At 43.6% G+C, this 24,466-nt stretch overlaps 1 protein-coding gene and 1 long non-coding RNA gene across 4 annotated transcripts in view; one reads left to right on the forward strand and one right to left on the reverse strand.

Annotated features, from left to right (window-relative positions):
• LOC140604092 (uncharacterized) overlaps positions 1-5,248 on the reverse strand; it is a 129,842-nt gene extending 124,594 nt beyond the window's left edge. For both annotated transcript variants that reach the window (XR_012007131.1, XR_012007130.1), the window contains exon 1: positions 4,741-5,248. This is a non-coding gene — a long non-coding RNA (uncharacterized lncRNA). The remainder of the gene's footprint in view (positions 1-4,740) is intronic.
• A 1,491-nt stretch (positions 5,249-6,739) lies between these two features.
• On the forward strand, positions 6,740-23,860 carry SRD5A3 (steroid 5 alpha-reductase 3). 2 transcript variants are annotated; one of them, XR_012007133.1, is made up of 6 exons: positions 6,740-7,015; positions 14,283-14,425; positions 16,453-16,650; positions 19,981-20,115; positions 21,002-22,505; positions 22,637-23,860. XR_012007133.1 is itself a non-coding variant. In XM_072775110.1 (5 exons), exons 1-5 carry the CDS (start codon positions 6,795-6,797, stop codon positions 21,259-21,261), a joined length of 957 nt encoding a protein of 318 aa, XP_072631211.1. In that variant the 5' UTR covers positions 6,740-6,794; the 3' UTR covers positions 21,262-23,860. The 2 variants fall into 2 exon arrangements, 1 of the variants encoding a protein (XP_072631211.1); XM_072775110.1 differs by having other exon boundaries at positions 21,002-23,860.
• The last annotated feature ends 606 nt before the right edge of the window (positions 23,861-24,466 follow it).

Consider the following 24,466-nt stretch of genomic DNA (forward strand, 5'->3'; position numbering starts at 1 on the left):
GTGGGATTCGATCCCGGGTCTCCAGGATTGCACCCTGGGCCAAAGGCAGGCACCAAACTGCTGCGCCACCCAGGGATCCTGATTGCCTTCTTTCCAAAGGACGTGCTCATGTACTTTTTTCAGTAGGACCCTATGAGTAATGAATTACGTTACTTCAATTTTCAAAAATTCTATTATCCTTGAATGGTAGTTTCTTGTGCATAGATTCTAATTGACAGTTACTTTGCTTTAATATTTTGAAATGGGATTCCACTGATTTCTGGATCATATTATTACTGTTGTTGGTCTAATTATCACTCCTCTAGGTAATTTGTTTTTCTTCTCTGGCTGCCTTTAAGATTTTGTGTGTGTGTTTTGTCTGACTTAAATTTTTGCTTCTGGGGGTATCTGGGTGGCTCAGTGGTTGAGCATCTGCCTTCGGCTCAGGGCATGACCCCAGGATCCTGGGATGGAGTCCACATTGGGCTCCCTGCAGGGAGCCTGCTTCTCCCTCTGCCTGTGTCTCTCATGGATAAGTAGATAAAATCTTTTAAAAAAATAAAAATAAATTTTTGCTTCTGTGTCTAGATATCTTTATTTTTTCTGCCTAAGTTTCATTATGTTCCTTAGATATGAAGAGTCACAATTTTAATTAAATTGGAAAATTTTTCAACTGCTACCTTTTCAAACTTTGTGTGTTCTGCATTTTCTCTCTTCTGGCCTCCTCTTGGTTATTGGTTGGCTCACTTCCTTCTCCCTCCTTGTTTCTTTCCTTCTTTCATTTTCAATCTCTATGAATTTCACTGTTTTCTGAATATCTACCACAGAAATAGTTTCCCAGTCTCTTTTCAGCTCTCTAATGGGCTTTCCAATCACTTTTTGCCTTTTTTTTTTTAAGATTTATGTATTTATTTTAGAGAGGCAGAGGAGGGATAGAGGGAGAGGGACAGAGTGGAGGAGGGATAGAGGGAGAAGGGAGAGATTCCCAAGCAGACTCCATGCTGAGCACGGAGCCCAACTCGGGGCTCAATCCCAGGATCATGAGACCATGACCTGAGCTGAAACCAAGAGTCAGAAGCTTACCAACTGCTCCACCCAGGTGCCAGGCACCCCATGCACTTTTGCCTTTTCTAGAACTTATATTTGTGCCTATAAAACTTGCCTGGTCTTCTCCAACAGTGCATTATTTCTAGGGTTTTGACTCCTTCTATTGTGTCTTGGAACATTTTGAACATATTAGTTTTATACCTCTCAGATTGTGATTTAGTTATCTCAACTTCTTAGAGCTCTGTATTCCTGATTTTTGTCACTCATAGATATGGATTCCATGAGTCCAATACTTTTTAGGAACCCACCTTTAGTGTGAGTTCTTTTTGCTCTGACGATCTTTTTCAGGTGGTTTGGCATTCGCTTGTAGCAGCAGAAGCATCAAAGGTTTAGACCAAAATTTTATGTTATTTTTTTGGTTAAGAAAGATAACTGAGTGAAAAGATAGAACCATTGCCCAGGAAACTGGATCTAAGGTAAACAGGTAGAAGGCAGACAGTAGAGTTTTGAGCAGAGGAGTGACATGATTCACTTACATTTTTAACAAGATTACTCTGGCTACTGTGTGGAGAATAGACTATAAAGGGGACAAGGAATAGAAATCAGATACTAGCTGGGAAGCTATTACAATAATACAGTAGAGAGGGAAAAGTGGTTTGGACCAGGGTAGTAGGAATGACTCGGTAAGAAATGGTCAGATTATGAATGTACTTCTCTAACATTTTTTTATTGTAAAATGCAATAAAAAGTACATAAAAGCACATGAAACACAAGTATAGAGCATAACAATAATTATAAAGTAAACATCTCTATAGCCACCACACAGATCAATAAATAGAGCACCACCAGGACCCCAGAAGTCCCTCACATAAACCTCTTACCAAACACAAACTTTTCTCCCTTGAAAGTGACCTGCCTTTTATAATAGTCATTTCTTTGCTTTTCTTTCCTGTTTTTAAACTTTATATAAGTAGGATTATACAGTGTGTAATTTGTCACCTTGTCTTGTCTCACCCAACACTGTTTGTAAGATTTATCCATATTGCATGGAGCTATACTAGGTTCCTTGCAATCTCTCTAGAATATTGGATTGTCTGAAAATGGATCACTGTATTTACCTAGTCAATTGTTTATAGACATTTGGGTTGTTTCCAGTTTTGACCTATCATGAATGTCCTTTGAATATTATTGTCTATATCTCCTGGAGCACATGCATGTGCCTTGCTCTAACATACATCCAGGAGTGGAATTGCTAAGTCATAGAATATGATACATTCAACTTTACTAGATAATGCCAACCTGTTTCCCAAGGTGGTTGTAACCATTTCTCCTGCCTCAGCATGTTTTGATGATTCCAGTTGCTCTAGAATTTTAACACCTAGTATCTCAGTTGTTTTAATTTTAGCCATTCTGATGTAATATTATATTCCATTTAATTTTCAATTCCCTGATTATCTATGTGATCAGTCACATTTTTATATGTTCTTGGTAGTCTGAATATCTTTGGGGAAGTCCTGCTCAAGTCTTTTGCCCATTCTTTGCCTGTCCTTTTTTTCTTTTTTCATTTTTAAAATGTTTTTTATTTAATTGTATATTAGCTTTATGTATAGTAAATACCTTTCCCCATTCTGTGCCTTGTATTTCACTCTATGATGTCTTTTGATGAAAATAAGATTTGAATTTTTATGTTGCAGAATGTACTGATATTTTCTTCCAGTTGTTTTTTATATCTTGGGGTGGGGCGGAGAGAACTTCCCTACCAGGAGATCAAGTGGTTTCTTTCTTTTTTTTTTTTTTTTAATTTTTTTTATTTATTTATTTATGATAGTCACACACAGAGAGAGAGGCAGAGACATAGGCAGAGGGAGAAGCAGGCTCCATGCACCGGGAGCCTGACGTGGGATTCGATCCCGGGTCTCCAGGATCGCGCCCTGGGCCAAAGGCAGGCGCTAAACCAATGCGCCACCCAGGGATCCCCAATCAAGTGGTTTCTTATATAACCTTCTAGAAGATAAAGGAGAAAGTAGTCTCCTATATTATCTTCTAGATTTATTTTTGCCTTTCACACTAGGCCTCTAATCCACCTGGAATTGATTTTTTTTACTAATGGAGTAAGGAAGGGATCCCATTTCTTTCTCTCTCTTCTGTCACCACTCATGTCTATCTCCAGAGATTTATTCATCTGTCCTAGCCTCACTTACAAAGTACATCCTTTCCCCACTGATGTATCACACAACCTCAATCATACATCAAGTGTTTGTACATATGGGGATTTGTTTCTGGGCTCTCCACCATGCTCCACTGTCTATTGTCTATCCCTACTTTCATTCCACACTGACATCATTACTACAGCTCTGTGTTAGCCTTGATGTGTCATAGAATAAACCCTCCAATCTCCTTCAACTTCAAGAGTGCCTTGGCCATCTTCAGCCTTTCCTACTTCCATATAAATTTTATATTTTTATTTTTTTAAAGATTTATTTATTTCAGAGAGAGAGAGAGTGGAAACAGGGAGAGCGGCAGAAGAAGAGGGAGAGAATCTCAAGCAGACACCCCACTGAGCATGGATTCCAATGTGGGGCTCAGTCTCACAACCCTGAGATCATGACCTGAGCTGAAGTCAAGAGTCTAATCCTCAACTGACTGAGCCACCCAGGGACTCCTTCCATATAAATTTTAGAATCAGGTTTTTAAATTCCACAAAAAGTTGGAATTTGATCAGGATTACATTTATTCTATAAACCAGTCTGGGAAGAACTGTCTGTCATCCTAACCAATCTGTCATCTCAGTATAGCTCTCATTTTAGATACGTCTTTTTTAATACCAGTATGATTTTATTTTCTTTGAAAAAGACTTACATATATTTTATGGGATTTAGTCCTAAACACATAATATTTTATGCCATTTAAAATCATATCTCTAAAACAATTATTTTCTGTGTTTGCTAGGAAATAAAATGATCAATATTTATAAATTGATCTTTGTATCCAGCAACCTTTCCGAATTCTCCCATTAGTTCTAATATCTTGTCTGTAGATTTTATTGGAGTTTCTTATAATCTTCAAATAATGACAGCTTGTTTCTTACTTTGCAGTTCTTAGAAATTTCCTCTTTTCCTTACTTACTAAGCTGGTTAGGGTCTTTCATAAAGCATTGACTCCAAAGGTTTCATTGAATTGACTGAATTTGGGTTTCATGTTTTGAAGGCACAACCAAGAGGAGTTGCTGACCAATTATAGTTAGGCAGTGAGAGAGAGAGGAATCAAGGTTGAGTTGAAAGTTTTTGCCCTGAACATCTGGAAGAATGGCACTGTCATCTACTGCAGGCAAAGCCAGAGATCTGTTGATCATATACTGTTGGTAATTTCAATGAAGATAGATAAAAATTGACTTATACTTAGTGGTGATGATCTCTCTCTCTCTCTTTAGCCTGGTTTTCCACGTCTGAAATAATTCACTCCAATAAGGATTTAAACATATACAAATGCTCTCAGTAGGGTTTGACTTGTGACTTCCTATTTAGCCACTGCCCTCTACAAGGGGGCTTGCCTGAATATGAACTGTGCACTCTGATTAAAATCTGAACCAAAAACAGAGAAAGAGATACTTTGCCCTCTAGCCTCAATCTTTCCTATTTTATTACACACAAACACACACCTATCTTGTTTTGCAAACTTTCCCAAGTCAAATAATTAAAAGAGAATCTCTCTCACCAAGGAAGCCTAATGCCTGCAAGTAGTTTGTCTGGAAAGAGGTTCTAGAACGGCCAGCTGCATTTCTGTGGTGTTAACCTAAAAACAATGAAGAGAAATGAAGGGGTAACTCCCACGGAAGAGATTCTGGGTCAGACAAGAGCTCATTGTCCCAGCTAGAAGGCCAATTTGACCATCCTTTATCACATAGCTCTCAGGGCACTGGTAAAGCCTTAGGCATTCTTGCACAAAGAAGCAAAACTGTAACAATCCTTTGGTTGTTTAACCTACCCACCCCAGTTCCCTGATGTTTATTCAACACACATGTAAGACATCTCATTGGGGGTAAGTGCAATAAGCCAGCTGCCTCTTCCCCCTCTCGCCCCTCACCTGCCACCCAATCTCAACAAAGTAAGCTCCAAAAAGGCAGTGGCATTGTCCTGTAAACCTCTCTGTCCTCACTGTCCAAAACGGTGTCTATCCTATAAGAGGCATACAATCTTTTTTAGAATTGACATTTTAAAGGGTTTTTTTAATTATCTTTTTTGTTAAGATCTTATTTTTATTTATTCATGAGAGACACAGAGAGAGAGAGAGAGAGAGGCAGAGACACAGGCAGAGGGAGAAGCAGGCTCCATGCAGGGAGCCTGATGTGGGACTCGATCCTAGGTCCCAAGGATCACGCCCTGGGTGGAAGGCAGGCACTTAACTGCTGAGCCATCCAGGGATCCCTAACATTTTAACGGCTTTTTAAAAATTACCTCAAAGGGTTAAATTTTCATTTACCGCAACTGAAAAACTCCATACTTAAATTGACTTTACTGACTTAAACTAAGTCAAAATTTTAAATGTTTAAAATTGATGAGTCACTTAATAGCACTGTCATCACGTAGAGTTAAAAAACTGCCTCTAGGGAGTGCAAGTCTAAGGAAAGGAATGCCATTTTTAAAAATACAACCTTTAGCACTTTCACTTTTGGGTCCTTTGCCATTGCCTTGATTTTCTACTTTAGATGTGTAAATTACACACATTCCCAACATCCTAATACAACCCTTCATTTGGGGGGACGACCCGCCTTCCTCATCAACATACACCCAGACCTGCATTAGTGTGGTTGTTTGCACTCCCAGCCGTGTATTCGAGAGTCAGCTTTTTTGCACCGACCCTCCCGTTTCAGCCATCACCCTAAAGGGCGCTCCGTGTTCCTAGGCTTTATCACTATCGTGTGAACGTGGGCACTGATACCACGACGTGTTGTTGCAACAGGATTTAACTAAACGCCCTACACTCGGCGGGATGAGCCCTGGGTGGTATGCTGTATGTTGGCAAACTGAACTCCAATTAAAAAAAAAGAAAGAAAAGGAAAGAAAAGGAAAGAAAAGAAAAGAAAAGAAGAAAAGAAAAGAAAAGAAAAGAGAGAGAAAAGAAAAAGAGAGAAAGAAAAGAAAGAGAAAGAAAGAAAGAAAGAAAGAAAGAAAGAAAGAAAGAAAGAAAGAAAGAAAGAAAGAAAGAAAGAAAGAAAGAAATGTTTGTGAGTCGGGGGATCCCCGGGTGGCTCAGCGGTTTAGCACCCGCCTTCAGCCCGGGGTGTGATCCTGGGGTCCCGGGATCGAGTCCCCCATCGGGCCCCCTGCAGGGAGCCTGCTTCTCCCTCTGCCTGGGTCTCTGCCCCGTCTCTCTCTCTCTCTCTCATAAACAAATAAATAAAATCTTTAAAAAAGAAAAAGAAAAACTAAACGCCGTAAAGTGAAGCGTTCAGGGTTGATTCCGCTTTTCCACCGACAGCACCGCAGCAGCGCAGACTTCGTGGCAGGTCTTCGAGTCGCAGGGTTGGGTCGCTCCCCGGTTCCGCCGGAGGGTCCCGGAGTCCGCTTAGGGACCCAGCGCGGCCGCCCGGCGCCAGCGTGGCCCCGCCCACCCGGTGGGCGTGGCCACGCGCGTCCCCGCCCCCGCTGCGTCCCGACGCCCCGCCCCGCGGAGCCTGGCGTGTGCGCGCGGGCGGCGGCGGCGGCGGCTGCGCGGCCGGTGGAGCTCGGGGGCTCCGGGCCCTGGGAGCTCGGGGCGGCGCGCGGGCCATGGCTCCGTGGGCCGGGGCCGAGCTCTGGGCGCTGACGCCGCTGCGCGCCCTGTGGCTCACGCTGACCGCCGCCTTCCTGCTGACCCTGCTGCTGCAGCTCGTGCCGCCCGGCCTGCTCCCGGCCTGCGCGCTTTTCCAGGACCTGATCCGCTATGGGAAAACCAAGCGCGAGGGGCCGTCGCGCCCGGCCGCCTGCCGGGTCTTTGACGTCCCCAAGAGGTAACCGCGCCCCGGCTGCAGCCCGGGAAGCCGAGGCGCGGAGAGCCCGGGGCGCGGCTCGGGCGGCCGGCAGGGGGCAGCAGAGGCGGGCGCGGGCTCCCCGCGCGGCGCTGCCGGGGCCGGGCCTCGGGGCGCTGCGGCGTCCGCGTCGGGCCCGGGCGGGGTGCGGGGGGCAGGGGATGCCCGAGGCCCGCGGAGCCTCTCCCTCGGGGCAATGGCAGCGCTTCCGACTGTAGGCCTGGTCCCCGGGCGGCAGGTTAAAGCCTTTGGGCCCCCAGTTCTTCCCCCGCCCCCCCTGCACTGTAGGGCGCATCATGTAGCTTGAGGCCCCTCACTTGTGGACGCGAGGCAGGCCTCAGTTTCCCCCATTTGTCTCCGACCCGCGAAGTCAGGACGGGGGAGGCGGCGAGCCGCGGGCCTGCCACCCGGCGCCACCCCCTCCGGCCGCACGGGCACCGACCCTCCCCCTCGCTCGCACCTGGGCCCCCCCCCGCCCCCGGAGAGCGGCCCAAGCCTGAGCCCGCAGCTCTATCCGACTCTCAACAGACTTCACGACCAAGTTCGACGAAAGATTAAATCGTTAGGGCTTAAAGTAGGCTGCTTTCAGGAATCGTAAAGACGTGTTATAGTTTGCCTTTGTTTTTGTTGTTGTTGTTGTTGTCTTTTACTTTGAATTCAGAACACAGCGGGGAAGAGTCAGCCAAACACTTCTGGACGGTCTGGAGAGAAGCATTTCTGACTTTAAGATGCACCTAGGGCAGCCCGGGTGGCCCAGCGGTTTAGCGCCGCCTTCAGCCCAAGGTGTGATCCTGGAGACCCGGGATCGAATCCCACGTCGGGCTCCCGGTGCATGGAGCCTGCTTCTCCCCCTGCCTGGGTCTCTGCTTCTCTCTGTGTCTCTCATGAATAAGTAAATGAAATCTTTAAAAAAAAAAAAAAAAAAAGATGCATCTAAATGCATGTATGTAGGAAGGAGTCTAGAGGAATGTGAAAAGGTTTCTAATGTGTCAAAACACCCGGGTTATCGTTTGAGCCTCTCAGAGAGTGTCCCAGGTCCCCAGACAAGAATGTGGGCTGTCATGTGGTTTCTGAAACGGAGATAACCCCCCACTTGTGTCTGTTGGAGAAACAGTTGCCAGGTGTTGACGCTGAGAAGGAAGAACTGGGTCACCCAGGAGAGGAGGAAGGAGAATGAGGCCATGGGAGGAGGTAGAGGTATTTAGCACAGGTTAGTCAATTTTTAATCAAGTCCGGTTGCAGTACATCCTTTTCTGCTTTATAGCAGTGGCACTCCCGGATTATCACTTTTTTAATTGATAAAGTGAAGGAAAAAAATTTTTTTTAAGATTTTATTTATTTATTCATGAAAGACATAAAGAGAGGCAGAGACATAGGCAGAGGGAGAAGCAGGATCCATCCCGAGTCTCCAGGATCACACCCTGGGCGGGAGGCAGATGCTCAACCGCTGAGCCACACAAGTGTCCCGAAAAAAAATTTTTTTTTAAGATTTTTTTTTTAATTTGTTTATGATAGTCATACAGAGAGAGAGAGAGAGGCAGAGACACAGGCAGAGGGAGAAGCAGGCTCCATGCAGGGAGCCGGATGTGGGACTTGATCCCAGGTCTCCAGGATCATGCCCTGGGCCAAAGGCAGGTGCTCAACCGCTGAGCCACACAGGTGTCCCGGAAAAATTATTTCTTAGTGTGAATTCTAACAACTTGTTTCCTGAATTTTGAAAAAGGTATTGGTGTCCCTAGATTAGACTCATTCAAATCATTCCCCACAGCCAACCATTTCTCAGGCTCCCGTACCCCAGCTGTTAGTACTCAAAGGTGCGACCGCTAAGGAACAGACTTGGTGCTTTACTTCATTCGTTACTACTCTTTGGGCTTGTTGCAGTTTCTCCCATAATTTACACCTTTTTCTTCTTTCAGAATTCTAGAGTAGAACCTCCCATGATGTCCAAGGGATGTTTTGTTTATTCAAAATTTACCATTTCTTTGAGTATTGGAAGAAGATACAGCAAGTCCAGGCCAATAAAAAAAAAAATATGCCTAGATACTATTTAAATATTTTTCCTTGTGCAAAATTCAATCATACTCTTAAAAGTGAAAATAAGCCCATGATTTTTACGCTTAGAGGCAGCTGTAAATCACATTTCTGCATCTAAAAATGGTGCTTAGGTGATTTTGTTTGGGGTGATTTTTTTTTCCTAAGGAGGCAGGAATAAACTTAAATCAGTTCATGGCTTGTTCAGTTCTACAACCAATGTTGGGTAGCGTTTTTTCCTAAATTAAGGCGATGGTGCTTTTCTTGTTTTCCTTGTGCTTCATAGCTTACTGACTTCCCAGAAAGTCTAAATAAATAGGTGATCTCCGACATGAGTCAATGCTCTTGACTTGTGTGATGTTTATAAAAGTACTTCTTCTAAATTTCCAAATGGCATCAAAGCATTGCAGTTGAATTAAGCTCTGGTAGCAAAAAAAGCCATCCAGACTTTTCTCCCCAGGGTTCAGCAGTCCTAACCAGAGGTCCAGTGGACAGAATTGAAGGCAAACCTCCATTAGAAAAAAATTACATCTTCACTCACCTGTAGCCAAAATTCAGCATTTCCCTAATAATATATGTAATCAACAAACCACAATAGAACTAGCAGTACTTGCAATATTGGGACAACTTTTTAATTTTTTTTATTTTATTTTTTTGGAACAACTTTTTTAATATCACATTAAGATTTTTGAAGAAACCTCAGAACATTATTTTCATCACCACAGGAATGAATCACTGGATCTTATTATTTGAGAACAGTAATTTAGCACATATATTACTATATCACAAATTTCTTTTTTGGTAATTATGTTATCTATGCTTCAATATAATTGGTTTCCTTGGTAATCCCTATGTATTTTGTGATACCATTTTAAGAAGTGGCCAGTACCCTTCAACAGACTACCAAAGGAATCCATGGAAGAAAAATGTAAAGAATCCCTGCTGTAGACTAAAAACTGGCCATAAGTTTACATTTGTCTTGTTATCATATCCCTGGTTCAGTGCCTGACAAATAACAAGGTCCTTGATCACTATATTTTGAATGAATTTTAAGGAAAAAAGGGTTTAGTTTTAGTTGGTTTGTTGATTAGCTGCTTACTCAGAATAACTTTGGATGAGATACCTTCTCTTTCAATTATTTCAATCCGCATTTATAGAGTACTTGTGTGCCAGGAGCTTTGGTTCTTATAAGGCAGTAATTATGTGAACAAATCTTACAAAACAAGCAAGATAATTTTGTATTAAGTGCCTCAGAGAAAGTCCAGCAGGATTACTTGATCGTGAACAAAATGGGGGTGGCCATGACAGTGGCAGTGACAACACTGGAGAGAATGGTCAGGGAGGTGTGGGACAGGAGATGAGTTCACTGGGGGAGGCAGGGCTGGCTCACCAGGGCCCTGGTGGAGGTAAGATTCTGTTCTGAGTGTATGGGAAGCCATTGATGGCTTTAGGATGGGGAAGAAAGCATGACATTCTGTGGTTCGGGTCTTGAAAGGATGGCCAGCCATCGTGTGGAGAAGACTGAATAAGAGGCTGCGATGATGGGTCAGGCAAAAGGCAGTGGTATGGAGTAGAGTGTTCACATAATAGCCCCTCCTTGTCATATGGGCGGTCATGACATTAAAGCACTTAGCACGGGCCAGGCACCTAGTCAGAATTCAGTAAACATTGGTTCACGTCCTTAGCCCCATAACCCCCCTAGTGGCGCCTTGGATCAGTTCTAGCTATCAGCAAACATGTATTATAAGATCCTGCCTCCTGGCTCAGATTCATCCAGTGGCTTCCAACTCACAGGAAGAGCCCAAGATCCAATGTAGTTTTGTTCCTACCACCTCACTGACTTCTGCCCTATAGTTAGCCCCCCATGTGGTACCAATCCAGTTTTGTGGGCCTCTCTATAACCTTCCTTCACACCTCACAGGCCTTTGCACTGCCTGCCGCCCTCCCCCCCACCCCGACCTAGAAAGTTCTTCCCCCACATAGCCACGTGGTTTCTGTCCTCACTTCCTATAATTCTACTCACATATTACCTTCCCAATGAGGTGTTACCTATCCACCCTGTTTAAAAGTATCATTCTACCGTCCCCCATATTCCTTCTCTTCCTGGCATTTATTTTCTCCATAACAGTTACCACCTGCTGGCATGCTATAAATTTACTTTTGTGTGTGTGAGTGTGAGCATAAGTGCCAGGAAGGCTGGAATCCTCTGTTGTTTTCATTGCCGGATACCTAGAGCAGTCCCTAGCTCCTAATAAGCACTAAAATATTTATTGAATCAAGGGAGTGCTTGCTTGGTGCCAAGTCCTGGGTTACCATAAAGATCACCTTCTCCCTCTTCCCACAGGCTTGGAAAACTGCTACAGTTATGCAAAGTGCCAAGGGAGGAAAAAGAGAGAGAATGTCTAAAACAAAAAGAGTAGAGTTCTTAGATCTGTTGTTTGAGACTAAAGCTGGGTCTTTTTAAAAAGCAAGAGTTTTATGGAGCAAAAGATGTTTCTTATAGAGGAAAATCAGGCAAGCAAAACGAGATAGAATGTGTAAAATGTAGGAATTAGAACAGCAATCTGCCTGTGAATCAGAAACATCAGGGCACAAGTAGGGCATAGCAAGATGTGGCTTAGCAACTTCTCCCAAACATATTTGAGCAATTGGTTGACTTTAAGCTTGGTATAAATTGTCAGGAGTAATATAGGGACAGAAAAGCAGGTTCGGGCAGGTCTAGGTTGCATGAACTCGAAGGGCAGCAGTGTGGAGGCGTCTGGGAGGCTCAGTTGGTTAAGTTTCTGAATACCGATCTCAGCTCTGGTCTTGATCCCAGGGCCCCGCATGGAGCCCACTTAAAAAAAAAAAAAAAAAAAAAAGTGCTTTTAACTTCAGAGTCATCTGGGCTGAGTCTGGAGCTAATGCCACCACTTACTGTGTGGCCTTGGATATGTAACTTAGCAGCTAAGCCTTGGTTTTCTCATCTGCCACATGAAGATAACCAAATAAACTTTACAGAGTTGTTTCTGCCTACTTACCAGAAGGATTTTTTTTAACTTTAAAAAGAGTGAAATGAAAAAGCAGTGCTTTGTGCATGTGTGGTAACATATACATAACACTTAGCAATTTTTAGCCCTTATCAGATGTACAGTTCATTAGTTTTGAATACATTGACGTTGCTGTGCAGCCATCGCTATCAATCTCCAGAACTTGTCCTCAGCCAGAAGGACTAAAATATGTTATTTAAGTTGCTCTGCACAAATGGCTCCCAACACACTGCGTAAAAGCCAGTGTCCTTTTAAGACCCTATAGCATCTGCTTCTCCCACATGACCGCCTAGCCCTCCCCACACAGATGTCCTTTACTGTTCCTCAGAGCCTTTGCGGTTGTCATTTCCTCTGCCTAGAAAATTCTTTCTCTGGGCTTATTCATTCTAGCCAAATGTCACTTCCAGATAGGCCACCCTTGGCCACCCATCCAGAATGGCCTCCCCTCTGCACCCGCCCTGCCCCCTAACCCGACATTATGCTAGATATCCATAGGTTCATTTGTGGACCATATATATGCTGAAAGGTAAACTTCATCAAGGCAGAGACCTGGTCTGTTCACTGAGTTCCCAGATCCTAGAACGTTGCCCAGCATGTTCTAAGTTCTCATTAATATTTATGGAGAAATGAAGTGGGTAGAAATGAAGTGGCTGGCCCAGAAGATACTTTTCAAAAGTTGGCCCCTCCCCTCGGTGTGGAAGCCTCCAGAGCAAGGTGCTGCTGACATTCTGCTCTGTTCCTGTAGCTCAGACCATACCAGGGCTCAGTTCTAGGAAGTGTGTCTTAAGAAAGACCCTGGAAGACAACGAAAAACCAGTGGCCAGGTGGGGGGGGGGGGGGTACTGGAAATGACACAGGTGAACTCTTGAGGAAACTAAGTTCTTGAGCCCAGAGAAGATTGGAATCAGGAACTACAGGCTAGGGATCCCTGGGTGGCTCAGCAGTTTAGCGCTTGCCTTTGGCCCAGGGTACGATCCTGGAGTCCCGGGATCGATTCCCACATCGGGCTCCCAGCATGGAGCCTGCTTCTCCATCCTCCTGTGTCTCTGCCTCTCTCTCTCTCTCTCTGTGTCTATCTCTATCATAAATAAATAAATCTTTAAAAAAAAATAAAGGAACTACAGGCTAGCTCAGCGGGGGCAGATCCAGTGATAGAATTTGTAATAGTAGTTGGGAGAATTAAGTGAGTTGCTATGGAAGGATCAGATTAGGTCAGTATTTGTCAGACTGGATTGCAGGCACTTCTGGTACAAGCATATTCTAGATCATCTGGAAGAAAAAATCCCTGACGTCGATTTACTTTTGTGTGACTAATAAGACAAGGAGGTGGCTTAATACAAAGTGATATGTCGAAGACCAAAGAAGACACTCTGCTGAGTCAGAAGGATTTTGAGTTGACTTAAAGAAAAATAGAAGTATAGGTTAAGGGACCTCAGAAGAACCCGTGTTCAGCCTTTGTGCTATAGTAGATGATTTCATCTCAGTAAACCAACATCCTCTTTCACATTACAGTAACATTGCTAATTCCAATTTTCATTGGCCCCGGCTTTATTTGTATTTTCATTTGTAACTGCGTTGATTGCAAAATAGGCACTGTATTTGATGGGAGCTATAACCATCAGGAGTTGATACCTCATTTTATGAGTTAATATTTGTCATGTTATTATAAAAGTAATTTAGGTCAACACAATTTAGGAAAACACTGAATCAGAAGACCTTTAAGGTTCCTGGCAACCCTGAGAGCTTGTGGTTTTGCAAATGTTGTGTAACAGTTGTATGGCTATTGCAGCAACATTGCCCAGGATTTAGAAATCTTTCACACATTTGGCTTGAGTTGGCACAGTCTAGGTTCTCTTTGCCAGGGTCTGGTCCCCCCTATGTTGGAACCTGAGCCAACCCTGTTACCCAGAGATAAGAGAGATTGCTAATTGACCCTCTATCTAGGTTTAACAAGGTCAATCACATTCCCGTTAACCTCAGGAGGCCTCTTTTACCTATGAGTTTACCAGTCCCATCATTTGAAAGATTTTAAAAATCTGAACGCCTGCAGGATTCAGGTTCTATTAAAAAACTAAACTATACTTTGGGAATGGAGGAAAGAGGATCGGGAGCCTAAAAATATTCTTCCTGCACAATGCTTTAAAGTGGACCTCCCCCTGATAACTGCCTAAACTGGTTTAACCTTGCAGGTATTTTTCTCATTTCTACATCATCTCAGTGCTGTGGAATGGCTTCCTGCTTTGGCACCTTACTCAGTCTCTGTTCCTGGGAGTGCCTTTTCCAAACTGGCTTCATGGTCTGCTCAGAATTCTCGGGGCTGCCCAGTTCCAAGGTATGACTCTGCTGGCTAGTTACAACCATTTCATCCTGTTCCTTGTCTTTCAGCCTGCAGGGAGATGTTCCTGGTATTTCACAGGCACCCCCGGGCTCCTCTGTGGGCCCAGGAAGTGGAGGGTGAGGGCAAGAAAGAGTTCTGCATGGTTGTTAGCTAGGTGGCCACAGGGGTGTCTCCATGTCCCTCGCTGAGATCACAACACACTGAGAGTCAGCTGTTCGCCCCAGACTCCCAGCGGGTGCTGTGCTGTGTACAGGACTGGCTGTTCTCTCTCTGATATTTTTAGTACTATCGATAAATTTATGCACTTTATACACTTCATTGGAAAAGCTCTTAGGATCCCTCGGGTTTGCCTTGAAACATTTGTCATTTCTATAGTTGAACCAAAGTCCTGTCTCAGAACCCCAGAAATAAAATAGATAATTACTTTTTGATCGCCAGTTAAAAACGCTTGTTATCCTGTAAGCTTTAGTTATATAATAAAATTGACTATAAATAGTTGTTGACCAGAAGACTATAAAATAGCCTTTAGGGATCCCTGGGTGGCGCAGTGGTTTGGCGCCTGCCTTTGGCCCAGGGCGTGATCCTGGAGACCCGGGATCGAATCCCACGTCAGGCTCCCGGTGCATGGAGCCTGCTTCTCCCTCTGCCTGTGTCTCTGCCTCTCTCTCTCTCTGTGACTATCATAAAAAAAAATTTTAAAAAAATAGCCTTTAAATTCACCTCACTTTACCTCGGATAAAGGATACACAGAACAATTTTAAAAATTAGGACTTGAAGGTGAAAACCATAAGGTGGCCTCAATTAATGTCAGGGAGAGCGTGAGGGGCAGAATTAGAAACAGATTGTTCTGGTGCTATCTCTGTCTTTTGTTCCCACAGCCAAACCACTGGCTCTGTGGGAACAGTCCTTTCCTATATAACCAGAGGGACTTGTTGCAAACGATGACAGCCAGAAGGGAAGACCTATGCAGATTGTACTTGGAAGGGGAGGAGGCCTCAGCATATCCCACTTCACCCACTAAAACTCTATCTCTTCCTTTGTTTACTGTGGGGTTCACTGGGGCTCTGGTATTTGGAGGGTTGGTTGTGAGGAGTTTTATTTGTATACTTGTTTTAACCTATTCCTAACGAGTTAAAACTAGGATTTACTATATGCAAAATACAAAAACACCCAAAGCTATTCTGTACTGATAGAAGTCTGGATAGGCCTTACCCATGGGTGGGGAGGCAGTGCCTGGAGGGGAATACAAGGGAGTGCTAGTTGTGTTCTGCTTCTATGTCCTGGGTGCTGATTATATGGGTGGAATACATGGTTTAGTTTGTAAAAATCTGTTAAGCTGTATCCTCACTGTATTCTTGTGTGTGTGTCTCTGTGTGTGCATGTGACATTCATTTAAAAAAAACATCTAGGTGTTATGTCATTTTAAAAACCAGCATTACTTCCAAATTCTTTTGGCAGAGGGAATGAAAGACAGGTAGGAAGATAGATCTCAAGGCTCACACAGTCCCCTGAAAATTATAATTGTCTCTTTTTTTTTTTTTTCATATGGAAAGAAATGCATAATTCCCTCCGTCTCTGTTCCTGTCCTCTTTTCTGCTTCTTGGCGTGCCTGTGTCTCGTCTCCCTGACCCAGGGATCCCACCAGCTGGGGTTGTTAGAGGTCATCCGAGCATTCTCCTGACCATCTTCATCTGGCTTTTAGTTCCAGGAACCAGAGATCCACAGATAGCAGGTTCTGAGTGCACAGACTCCTTCACAGTGACATACGTCTGTGAAAACCGGAAGGCTTTCACATGATGGAGAGTCCAGAAACCTGAGTTTGTGACTAGCCAAATTCCTTAACTTCACATGGCCCACTTCCTCATGACTTAAAAAAAAAAAAAAAGTGTTACACTAGATTTTTAGGGTCCTCTCCTAGCTCTAATTTTATTTAAAAATCTGTTAAACAGCAGGAAAAAAAAATCTAACTTTGGGTTAATCCTGGAAGGAGAGGTGCTAACATGTTGCATTCTGAATTATAGGGAGTGAGCTGGCGCTGTCTGCATTCTTAGTGTTAGTATTTCTGTGGCTACACAGTTTGCGAAGGCTCTTCGAGTGCCTGTATGTCAGTGTCTTCTCCAATGCTGTGATTCACGTCGTCCAGTACTGTTTTGGACTTGTCTACTATGTCCTCACCGGCCTAACTGTGCTGAGCCAAGTGCCAATGGATGGCAGGAACGGTGAGTGGTCCTTGGGGTCTTCTGTTAGCTGAGTCACACTGGGCCAATGAGGTACTTCTCAGGCAAAGCAGTCCACGAAGCATTACAGAAGTTTGAAAGTAGACCTGCCCAACCCACTTTGCATTTGAAGAGTTTGAACTCAACTAGTAGTTAGAAAATGTCAACATGCCCGAGGGGATATATGTTAACTATTAAAAGAATTGCTAAAACCTGAAAGATGCCAACGTAAGCACTAATGCCTATAGTAAAGGTAGTAAGTGCCAGGTGTTCAGGAGGCTTGGTGTAAGGATGAAGAATTGGGATGTGGATCTCCCTTGGTGGGACTGAAGTCCGTGAACTCATGCGGAGTTACTCTGGGAAGACAGAGGGAGTATGGTTAACAGTTGGACAAGAAACAAAGGAGCACCCAAGAACAAGAAAAAGGGTCAGCAAAGAAGGTTGCCCCAGCAAAGGCTCTGTCTCCCTGGGGTGCGGGTGTAAAAGCAGAAGGGTGGTGCAGGATTAAATCTCAGAAAACCCAAGGAGGAAGGGCTAGTGGTGAAAAGTAGTGATTTGAAGAGGGAATAGAGAGCCATTTTGTTGCCATTCAGTTCCTACGATTATTCTGATTATAACAAAGCTTTCCTTCAAGGGAGGCAGCCTGAGCGGAGAGGACAAAAGAGTACTGTAGTGAGTCAGGATTGTGTCTGAACGTTTCTGAGCTTCCACTAGCCAGGAAGAGGGAAGCAAGACCATGACCTTGGTTCATGTGGAGGAAATGAAGTGTGTTTTGGGTGTGTGGCGTGGGGAGGGAGGCTGGAGATCTTACACATTAGGGCTGTCATTTTTGTAAAAACCATGCATGCTTATTACACAGAACTCAAGTCGTTTGGGGTGACTGAAGTTAGCTTTTAGTGCTGAGGCTAACCTCACCCTGGACCTTTGGTATCCCTCTGCCCAGACACTGTACCGAGACCAGTCATGACTGTTTTCTCTAAGTTCAGGTCTTCACATTTCCTAGCCATCCTTGTAAATAGAGACCAAAGTCTAGATGTTTCCAGTACTTGGGGAGTGTGCTTTCTCCTCAGGTTTGATTTCGGCTTCAGAGTAGCCCCTTGAACATCATCTCTGTTGCTATAGCACAACCCAAGGCCTCTATGGCTTGAGAAATGATCTTTCTTAATTTATGAATTATTTATTGGCTTCAGCCACTCAGCTAGCATCTCTCCATCTGATTCCAGTGAATTTAGCCCGGTCAGTGTTTCCTCCCTGAGCTCTCTGCTGTGGCCTTCACGTGCAGCCCATATCAAGAGCTTACCTGTTATTCATGGTGAGCGGTAATAGGATTTCCACCCAAAGGAGCTTTCCGAAGCACTTGGCTAACCCACCAGCTTTCACTGTGTTAGCCTCCGTTGGCATTCCATATCTCCTCTGGAGCTTCACCTGCTAGCTTGACCCCAGCTTTTGCCCTCCCTTCTATATAAACAGTCAAGAAGAGGCAGCTGAAACACCCACAAAAATCACTTTCTAGACATTGCTTTCTGAAACTGTCTTCTGTTTCATCTGCTTATCTCTCAAGAAGTCCTATGCAGGCATTTGGGACAATATGGGGACAACTGGCTTCTGGAATTCATTGAGAGAGAATACACTGGGACATTTGCCAGCTGCAGAGTCTGACGGGAATAGCCTGGGCTTGGGAGTCAGGGGCACCTGGGTCTGAATTCTGGCTTACTTAGCCACCCTCAGCCTCAGAACCTTCATCTGTAATTAGGGGCACATCCTGATATCAGAGGGTTCTTGTAAAAGAGAAAGAACATCTGTAAGCTGCCCAGACCTTCTCGTCTCCTTATCTTCAAAGTCTTCCTCCAACCACGCTCCATTACACTGCTGTATTTTATTTTCCCCAGGATGCCATCTCTACCTAAACTTGTCTCGGTTATTGATTTGCCTACTTGTTTCTGTCTGCCCCTTGCCACTGGAATGTGGGCTCCTGAGGCCTGAGATCTTGCCTTACTCACTGCTTTATCCCTTGTGCGAGATGCCAGGCTCGGTAGACAGTAATTAAAGAGTAAATAAAGAATTAAATACCACACAGATTGGACGCTCAGCCTTCCACCTGCCTCCCCTTGTCTGCATTATAATTCCAACTTAGTCTTTGCAGTCTTTCCCTCAGAGGTACTTTTCTCTGAATCAGAGTGGGTGAGTTGGCAGTGACGTGAACGCTCAAACACTTGCTTCAGTTTTTAATCCTAAAATGACTTGCTCTTATAGCCCTCCAATACAAAACTATTTTTCATATTTTGTTTATTATTAGCCTATAAAAATATAACCATTCCATTAAATGGTAAGTCTAGTAAACATTAAGAGTCTATCGGAAAGTGTTTATATAGGGCAATTTTTTTTAAGAAATGAACACAGGTTGGTGGACTCCTATTAGTCATTAGCCATCCTCACCTGAGTCCTACTGCAGTGCCCCTAGGGAATAGCAGGATTCCTGGTTCTCTGACCTGAATCAGCTCCATAAGGTCTCTCTTGGTTCCAGCCCCTCAGGCTTTTCCCCTCAGTCAGTCCACAGTCAATGGACACTTTGTTTCTTCAGTCAAGTTCCTAAGCAGCCTGACTGCTTCCTGCTGACCATAAGGAAGTCCTTACTTTGTTTTCTGACTCCAGTCCTCAGAAGACCTGCTTTCTTCCTGTCGGCTTGGTAGCTGGAGAAGAAAGAGGAAGAAGATACTTTGAGTGTTTCTACTTCTGAACTAAATCTGTCCTGGCTCTTTCTAATCAGAAAGGGAAAACGTTTGGGTTTTCACCTTGCAGTGTACATTTCTCCTCTTTTGCGAAGTCCCACTGTGAGCCTTTACTTCCAGTGGTTTTCTTCATTGGCCGGAGCCAGTCAAGTCAGTGTCCTGCATGCAGGGTCTCCCCTGAGTGGCTTAGGGTGGCAACTCAGGGTGAGATTCCTTTAGGAGTGTTTTCCTGACAGTAGACTATAAGAAAGAAGACATAAAACTAGGCTTAGAAATATAAATGCAAAGCAGTCTTTGCAAGAGTGTGTCACAGGAGTAGGACACAGAGCCAACCTCTGTGCGTGCTTGAAGCATTTGAAGAGGGAGCAGGAGAATGTGTCCATGTGGTAGGAGCTGCCCCTGGCTAAAGAGCATACCCCTTCACCCACAGGGACAGGGTTCTCCCCCTCCAGACTTGGTAAATTATATCAGGATAATTTTCTAGTCGTGAGGAACTGGATAAGTGGATAATTGTGTCCTACGAGCTGTATACTTCCCTGAGCCTCTCAAATTTTGCAGGTTGGCTGATAAGCTAATTCTTTTTTTTTTTTTTTTTTTTCTGTAGTCTATGTGATAGGGAAAAATCTCTTGATGCAAGCTCGGTGGTTCCATATCCTCGGAATGCTGATGTTTATCTGGTCGTCTGCCCATCAGTACAAGTGCCACGTTATTCTTGGCAATCTCAGGAAAAATAAAGCAGGTGAGATGTCTTTTAGAACCTCTGCATGTGCATTTTAACCCTCAGAAGTTCATTGTGTCTGTTTATCTTTTCCTTTCCTGCCCTAAACTAATTGACTAATCTATCCAATACTCATTTTTGATAAGACACCTCTCTGGGTCTTGATCTTCCCCTTTGTAAAACGAGAGCGTTCTGCTGAAAGATTTCCGTGGCCATCTAGCCCTGACATTCTATGGTTCTATTCTGTGCCCGTATTTGGGGGCCTGCACTGCAGATACGGGCTTCACCAGCATGTGAGTATTCGTATCATCATGCTGAGTTAGTGTCATTCCAGCCAAAGCAAAAAAACTTGACTTCTTAGCTAGCTCATGTTGACTTGCCACAGATACAGTTTTTATTAGTTTTTTTGAAGTATCAAAAATGGTATAATACTGTTCAACATTTATAAAGTACTTATGCTATGCCGAACCCTGTTCCTGGTGCTTTACATAGCTTCACAGCACTCACTTGAGGTGAGAACAGTCTCCTCCTCACTATACAGATGAGGAAACTGAGGCACGGAGGTGTTAAACAACTTTTCCAGAGTTCCATGACATGTAAGTAGTAGAGTCAGGATTTGAACTCACGCAGTCTGACTCTGCAGTCTGAGCTCTAATGACTAGGTAGGAGGCTTGGTGGAGAAACAGGCTTCCCTCTGTGCTTATCTTCAGTCGATGGTATAATTTAAACGTGTAGCTTTTTAACACATAGTCAGTTGACAGTGGAAGTGTGACAGGAAGTGGGTTTGCACACAGGTTTGTGATCCTCTTTTTTTAAATCAGAGTTTTTGTAAATTACTTGGGGCCCGAGGTGGTAAGCTTGCTTTCCACAACTTCTATGTTCAGGAAGTCTTCTGTTTCTGTTTCAGGAGTGGTCATCCACTGTAACCACCGAATCCCTTTTGGGGACTGGTTTGAATATGTTTCTTCCCCTAACTACTTAGCAGAGCTGATGATCTACATCTCCATGGCTGTCACCTTTGGATTCCACAACTTAACTTGGTGGCTCGTGGTGACATATGTTTTCTTCAGCCAGGCCCTGTGTGCTCTCCTCAGCCACAAATTCTACAAAAGCAATTTTGTCTCCTATCCAAAGCATAGGAAAGCTTTCCTGCCGTTCCTATTTTAAGATAACCTCAAGGTTGCATGAAGAATGCAAGCCAGGTGACAGGTTCACTTCCTCGAGACAACATCTAGGGACCAAAGTACAGTTCCTGCAGAATGGTTTGAAACTCTGTGCTCCATTTTTATACCCACAAGTCTTCACTGAATGAACAAAGCAATACTCCTCAAGAAAATGAATCTTCAAAGAAGAAATACTTCTGGCAGACCTGGGAGTGCCATGTCTACCTTCAGAGGCTTTATTAAGACCAACCAACTGCTAAAAAGTAGATGAGACTTCTCCAAGCTGGCTCAAAGGGGAAGTACCAAGAATATATAGACACTTCACACATGCACACACATCCCCAGAGGAGGGGAGAAGACCATCCGTGGCTTGGTTTTTGTTAGGGACAAATGAGCGGGACTACATAATAAGCAACATAGTAGGTGCTGAGTAACTGTTGTATTTCAATAAAAAGCAGAAGAGTTTGAAAATAACAATATATAATTTCACACCAACAGATTCAGGGAAAAATGAGTCTGTTGGAGATAGTTTACACTTTCACATATGGCCACCAAAATTTCCAGTTATGTAACCAGCAATCGTGGTTTCCACTCATTTCCCCCTCAAATCATAGCCTAACAGGAGGTTTGAAATCTTTTATTTAATACCTTTTTTTGACATCTCTTCCAAGGAAGTACCTTTAAAGTGAAAGCATCTGAAAATAAAATATTTTTATATTGATGTGTAAAGAGCCTTCAGTGAATAGATCGACCTTTGCTGCAGACTGGATAGAGCTATAGCCTCATTCATACCCAGTTATTCAAACTGGATTAAGCTTTGCCTGAGTTTAACTACCGAACTATTTTAATGCAGTGAATCTGAAGATTTTGGGGAATAAAGTTTACACTAAAATAGTTTATGTTAAAGGAAAAAACATTAGATCAAAGGGAAATAACTGCATGGTTTAAAAGAAAAACAACTTGAAAACTAATGCTAAGGCCGAGCAATGCAGTAAAAACGGTACAACTGTGCAACATAAGATTTCCTGGCTTAGTGACTGGGGCATCAACCTGATTGCTTTTGTGCAGGTGTCATAGTCTACTAGCTACTAAAGTTTTGCACTAATATGCACCTAACTGTGGGAGAAAGAACCTCATCATTAATCAGACACATCATCAAGTGCAGCCTAAGAATGTCCTCCCATCCTCACCCTTGGAGTTGTAAACCAAAGCCGTTAATTGAGATTCTTCTTAATCCAGATTTTCAATGTATGTATATGAAAGCACATTTTTAAAAATAATTCTGCTGTAGCATTTCCTCTCCCATCCACCAAACACCACTCCACTTGGTTGCTCAGTCTATGCAGATAAATGATGTATTCATTTCATTCATCATTTAGGTTTGCCATCCTCAGGACCAGGACTCAGGAATAAAGCTTCCTACACCGGAAATGGAAAGCATGTTGCCATCTGGGCTTAATTCCCACACAAATGGCACACATAATTTTTAATAGCAAACTATTTGGGGAAAGATGTATTTTGCTATAGCATGCCCTTTCATACCTACATTAGTCAAGAATGTGAGTGATGTTCTGTAATCTCATTGTACTTTTAAGTAAAAGGATGATATCCCCTGTGAGGAACCCTATCAGGGGCGGTTAGAAGGCGTTCCCAGTCCCCGGTGTCCTTGTCTCAAGCCTGCTGTTCCCTACTGTCCCTCACATTTGCTTCCATGTCTTTTACTTCCCCTCTCCCTTCCTTGCCCAAACACTGTGCTTCTTAGGTGGAGGCTGAAGACGAAGTAGGGATGTCCTTAAATGGGTTCAGAACAAAGTGGCCTTGGTTGAAAGCTTAACCATGGAGAATAGTTGAGAACTGTGTTGTGCTTGTGAGATCGTGAGCGGCATTGCTGTGTGTGTAATGAAAATGTCCTGTGCTCCCAGAGAGGGAGCAAACCCCTCCTGGGGAAAAGCCAGAAATAGGTTGGGGGCTGGAGTCCCCTAATCTTCCTGCCACCATAGTCACCAAGACTCAACCCTTCATTCTATTACTACTGAGTTAGCAGAAATGACACCAGACTACCTCCTAACAGCATTCCCTGGCCTAACTACTGACTGTACAAGTGTGCTGAAAATAGCCTTTGCTTCTGTTAAGTCTCCAAGTTATAGCTCATCCTCCATACTAACATTTGCTGTCAGTGAGCGTGGATCATTTTGTCTCCAGAGGGCTGTGTCCTAGGTTATGTTTTCAACATAAAGAATGGTGATTGCTAGAATTCCTACCAAAAAAGAGGGAGGCCTTTTTAGATATTTCTATGTGACACTTAATAGTTTAAGGAGACTGTAAATATTTGTATAACTACCTGAGAATTCAAGGACATTGATAAGTAATGTACCTCAAAGTGAACCAATATATTAAAGATCTTAGGGGCACCTGGATGGCTCAGTGGTTGAGCGTCTGCCTTTGGCTCAGGTCATGATCCCCGGGTCCTAGGATCAAGTCCCGCATTGGACTCCCCTTAGGGAGCCTGCTCCTCCCTCTGCTTATGTCTCTGCCTCTCTCTGTGTGTCTCTCATGAATAAATAAATAAAATCTTTTAAAAATAAAGATCTTAAAATAGGAAATGAGCAAGTAGAAATTTTTTACACCTGTCTAAAGCAATTTCTGCCCACCCTTTCACATTGCTTATCAGGGAAAAAATCATTTAACTGGTTTCATAAATTACATATATTAGTCTAACCTAAGATTTTTCTAATAAAGGGACAAGAAACAGGGGGCCTGGCAGTGATCCACAACTAATTCATGCTATATGTACTTCATCACGTTTCTCAAATACCAATGATCTAGAAAGCCAGGTATTGATTTTAGGGAAAGCAAAATTTAATTCTCCCAAGTAAAAACTGAATTGCAAAGAGCTATTCTATGCAATTGAGAAAGTGTAGTATTAAGTCTCTTCCTTGATAAAGATTCTCAAGTCTTGAAGCACATAGGGGACAAAAGAACACAAGAGATTTCTCAGCAGAAAGACAAAGCTGCTTCGAGTCTAGCCCTCTGGTAAAACTTCATAGCATGTGTGCAGTTTTTATCAGGGCTCCTTGGCCTACACCACACCTTTCTGGGAATTAGAAAAGCTACCTCACAGAACCTCCCCATAGCAGCAGAGCATGACCCTTTGTGGGCACAGAAGGCTGCTGGTGATGGTTCTGTAGCTCCGTGGGCAGTGCTCGGGC

Source organism: Canis lupus, chromosome 14 (genome assembly GCF_048164855.1).
Source record: "Canis lupus baileyi chromosome 14, mCanLup2.hap1, whole genome shotgun sequence".
Lineage (NCBI taxonomy): Eukaryota > Metazoa > Chordata > Mammalia > Carnivora > Canidae > Canis > Canis lupus.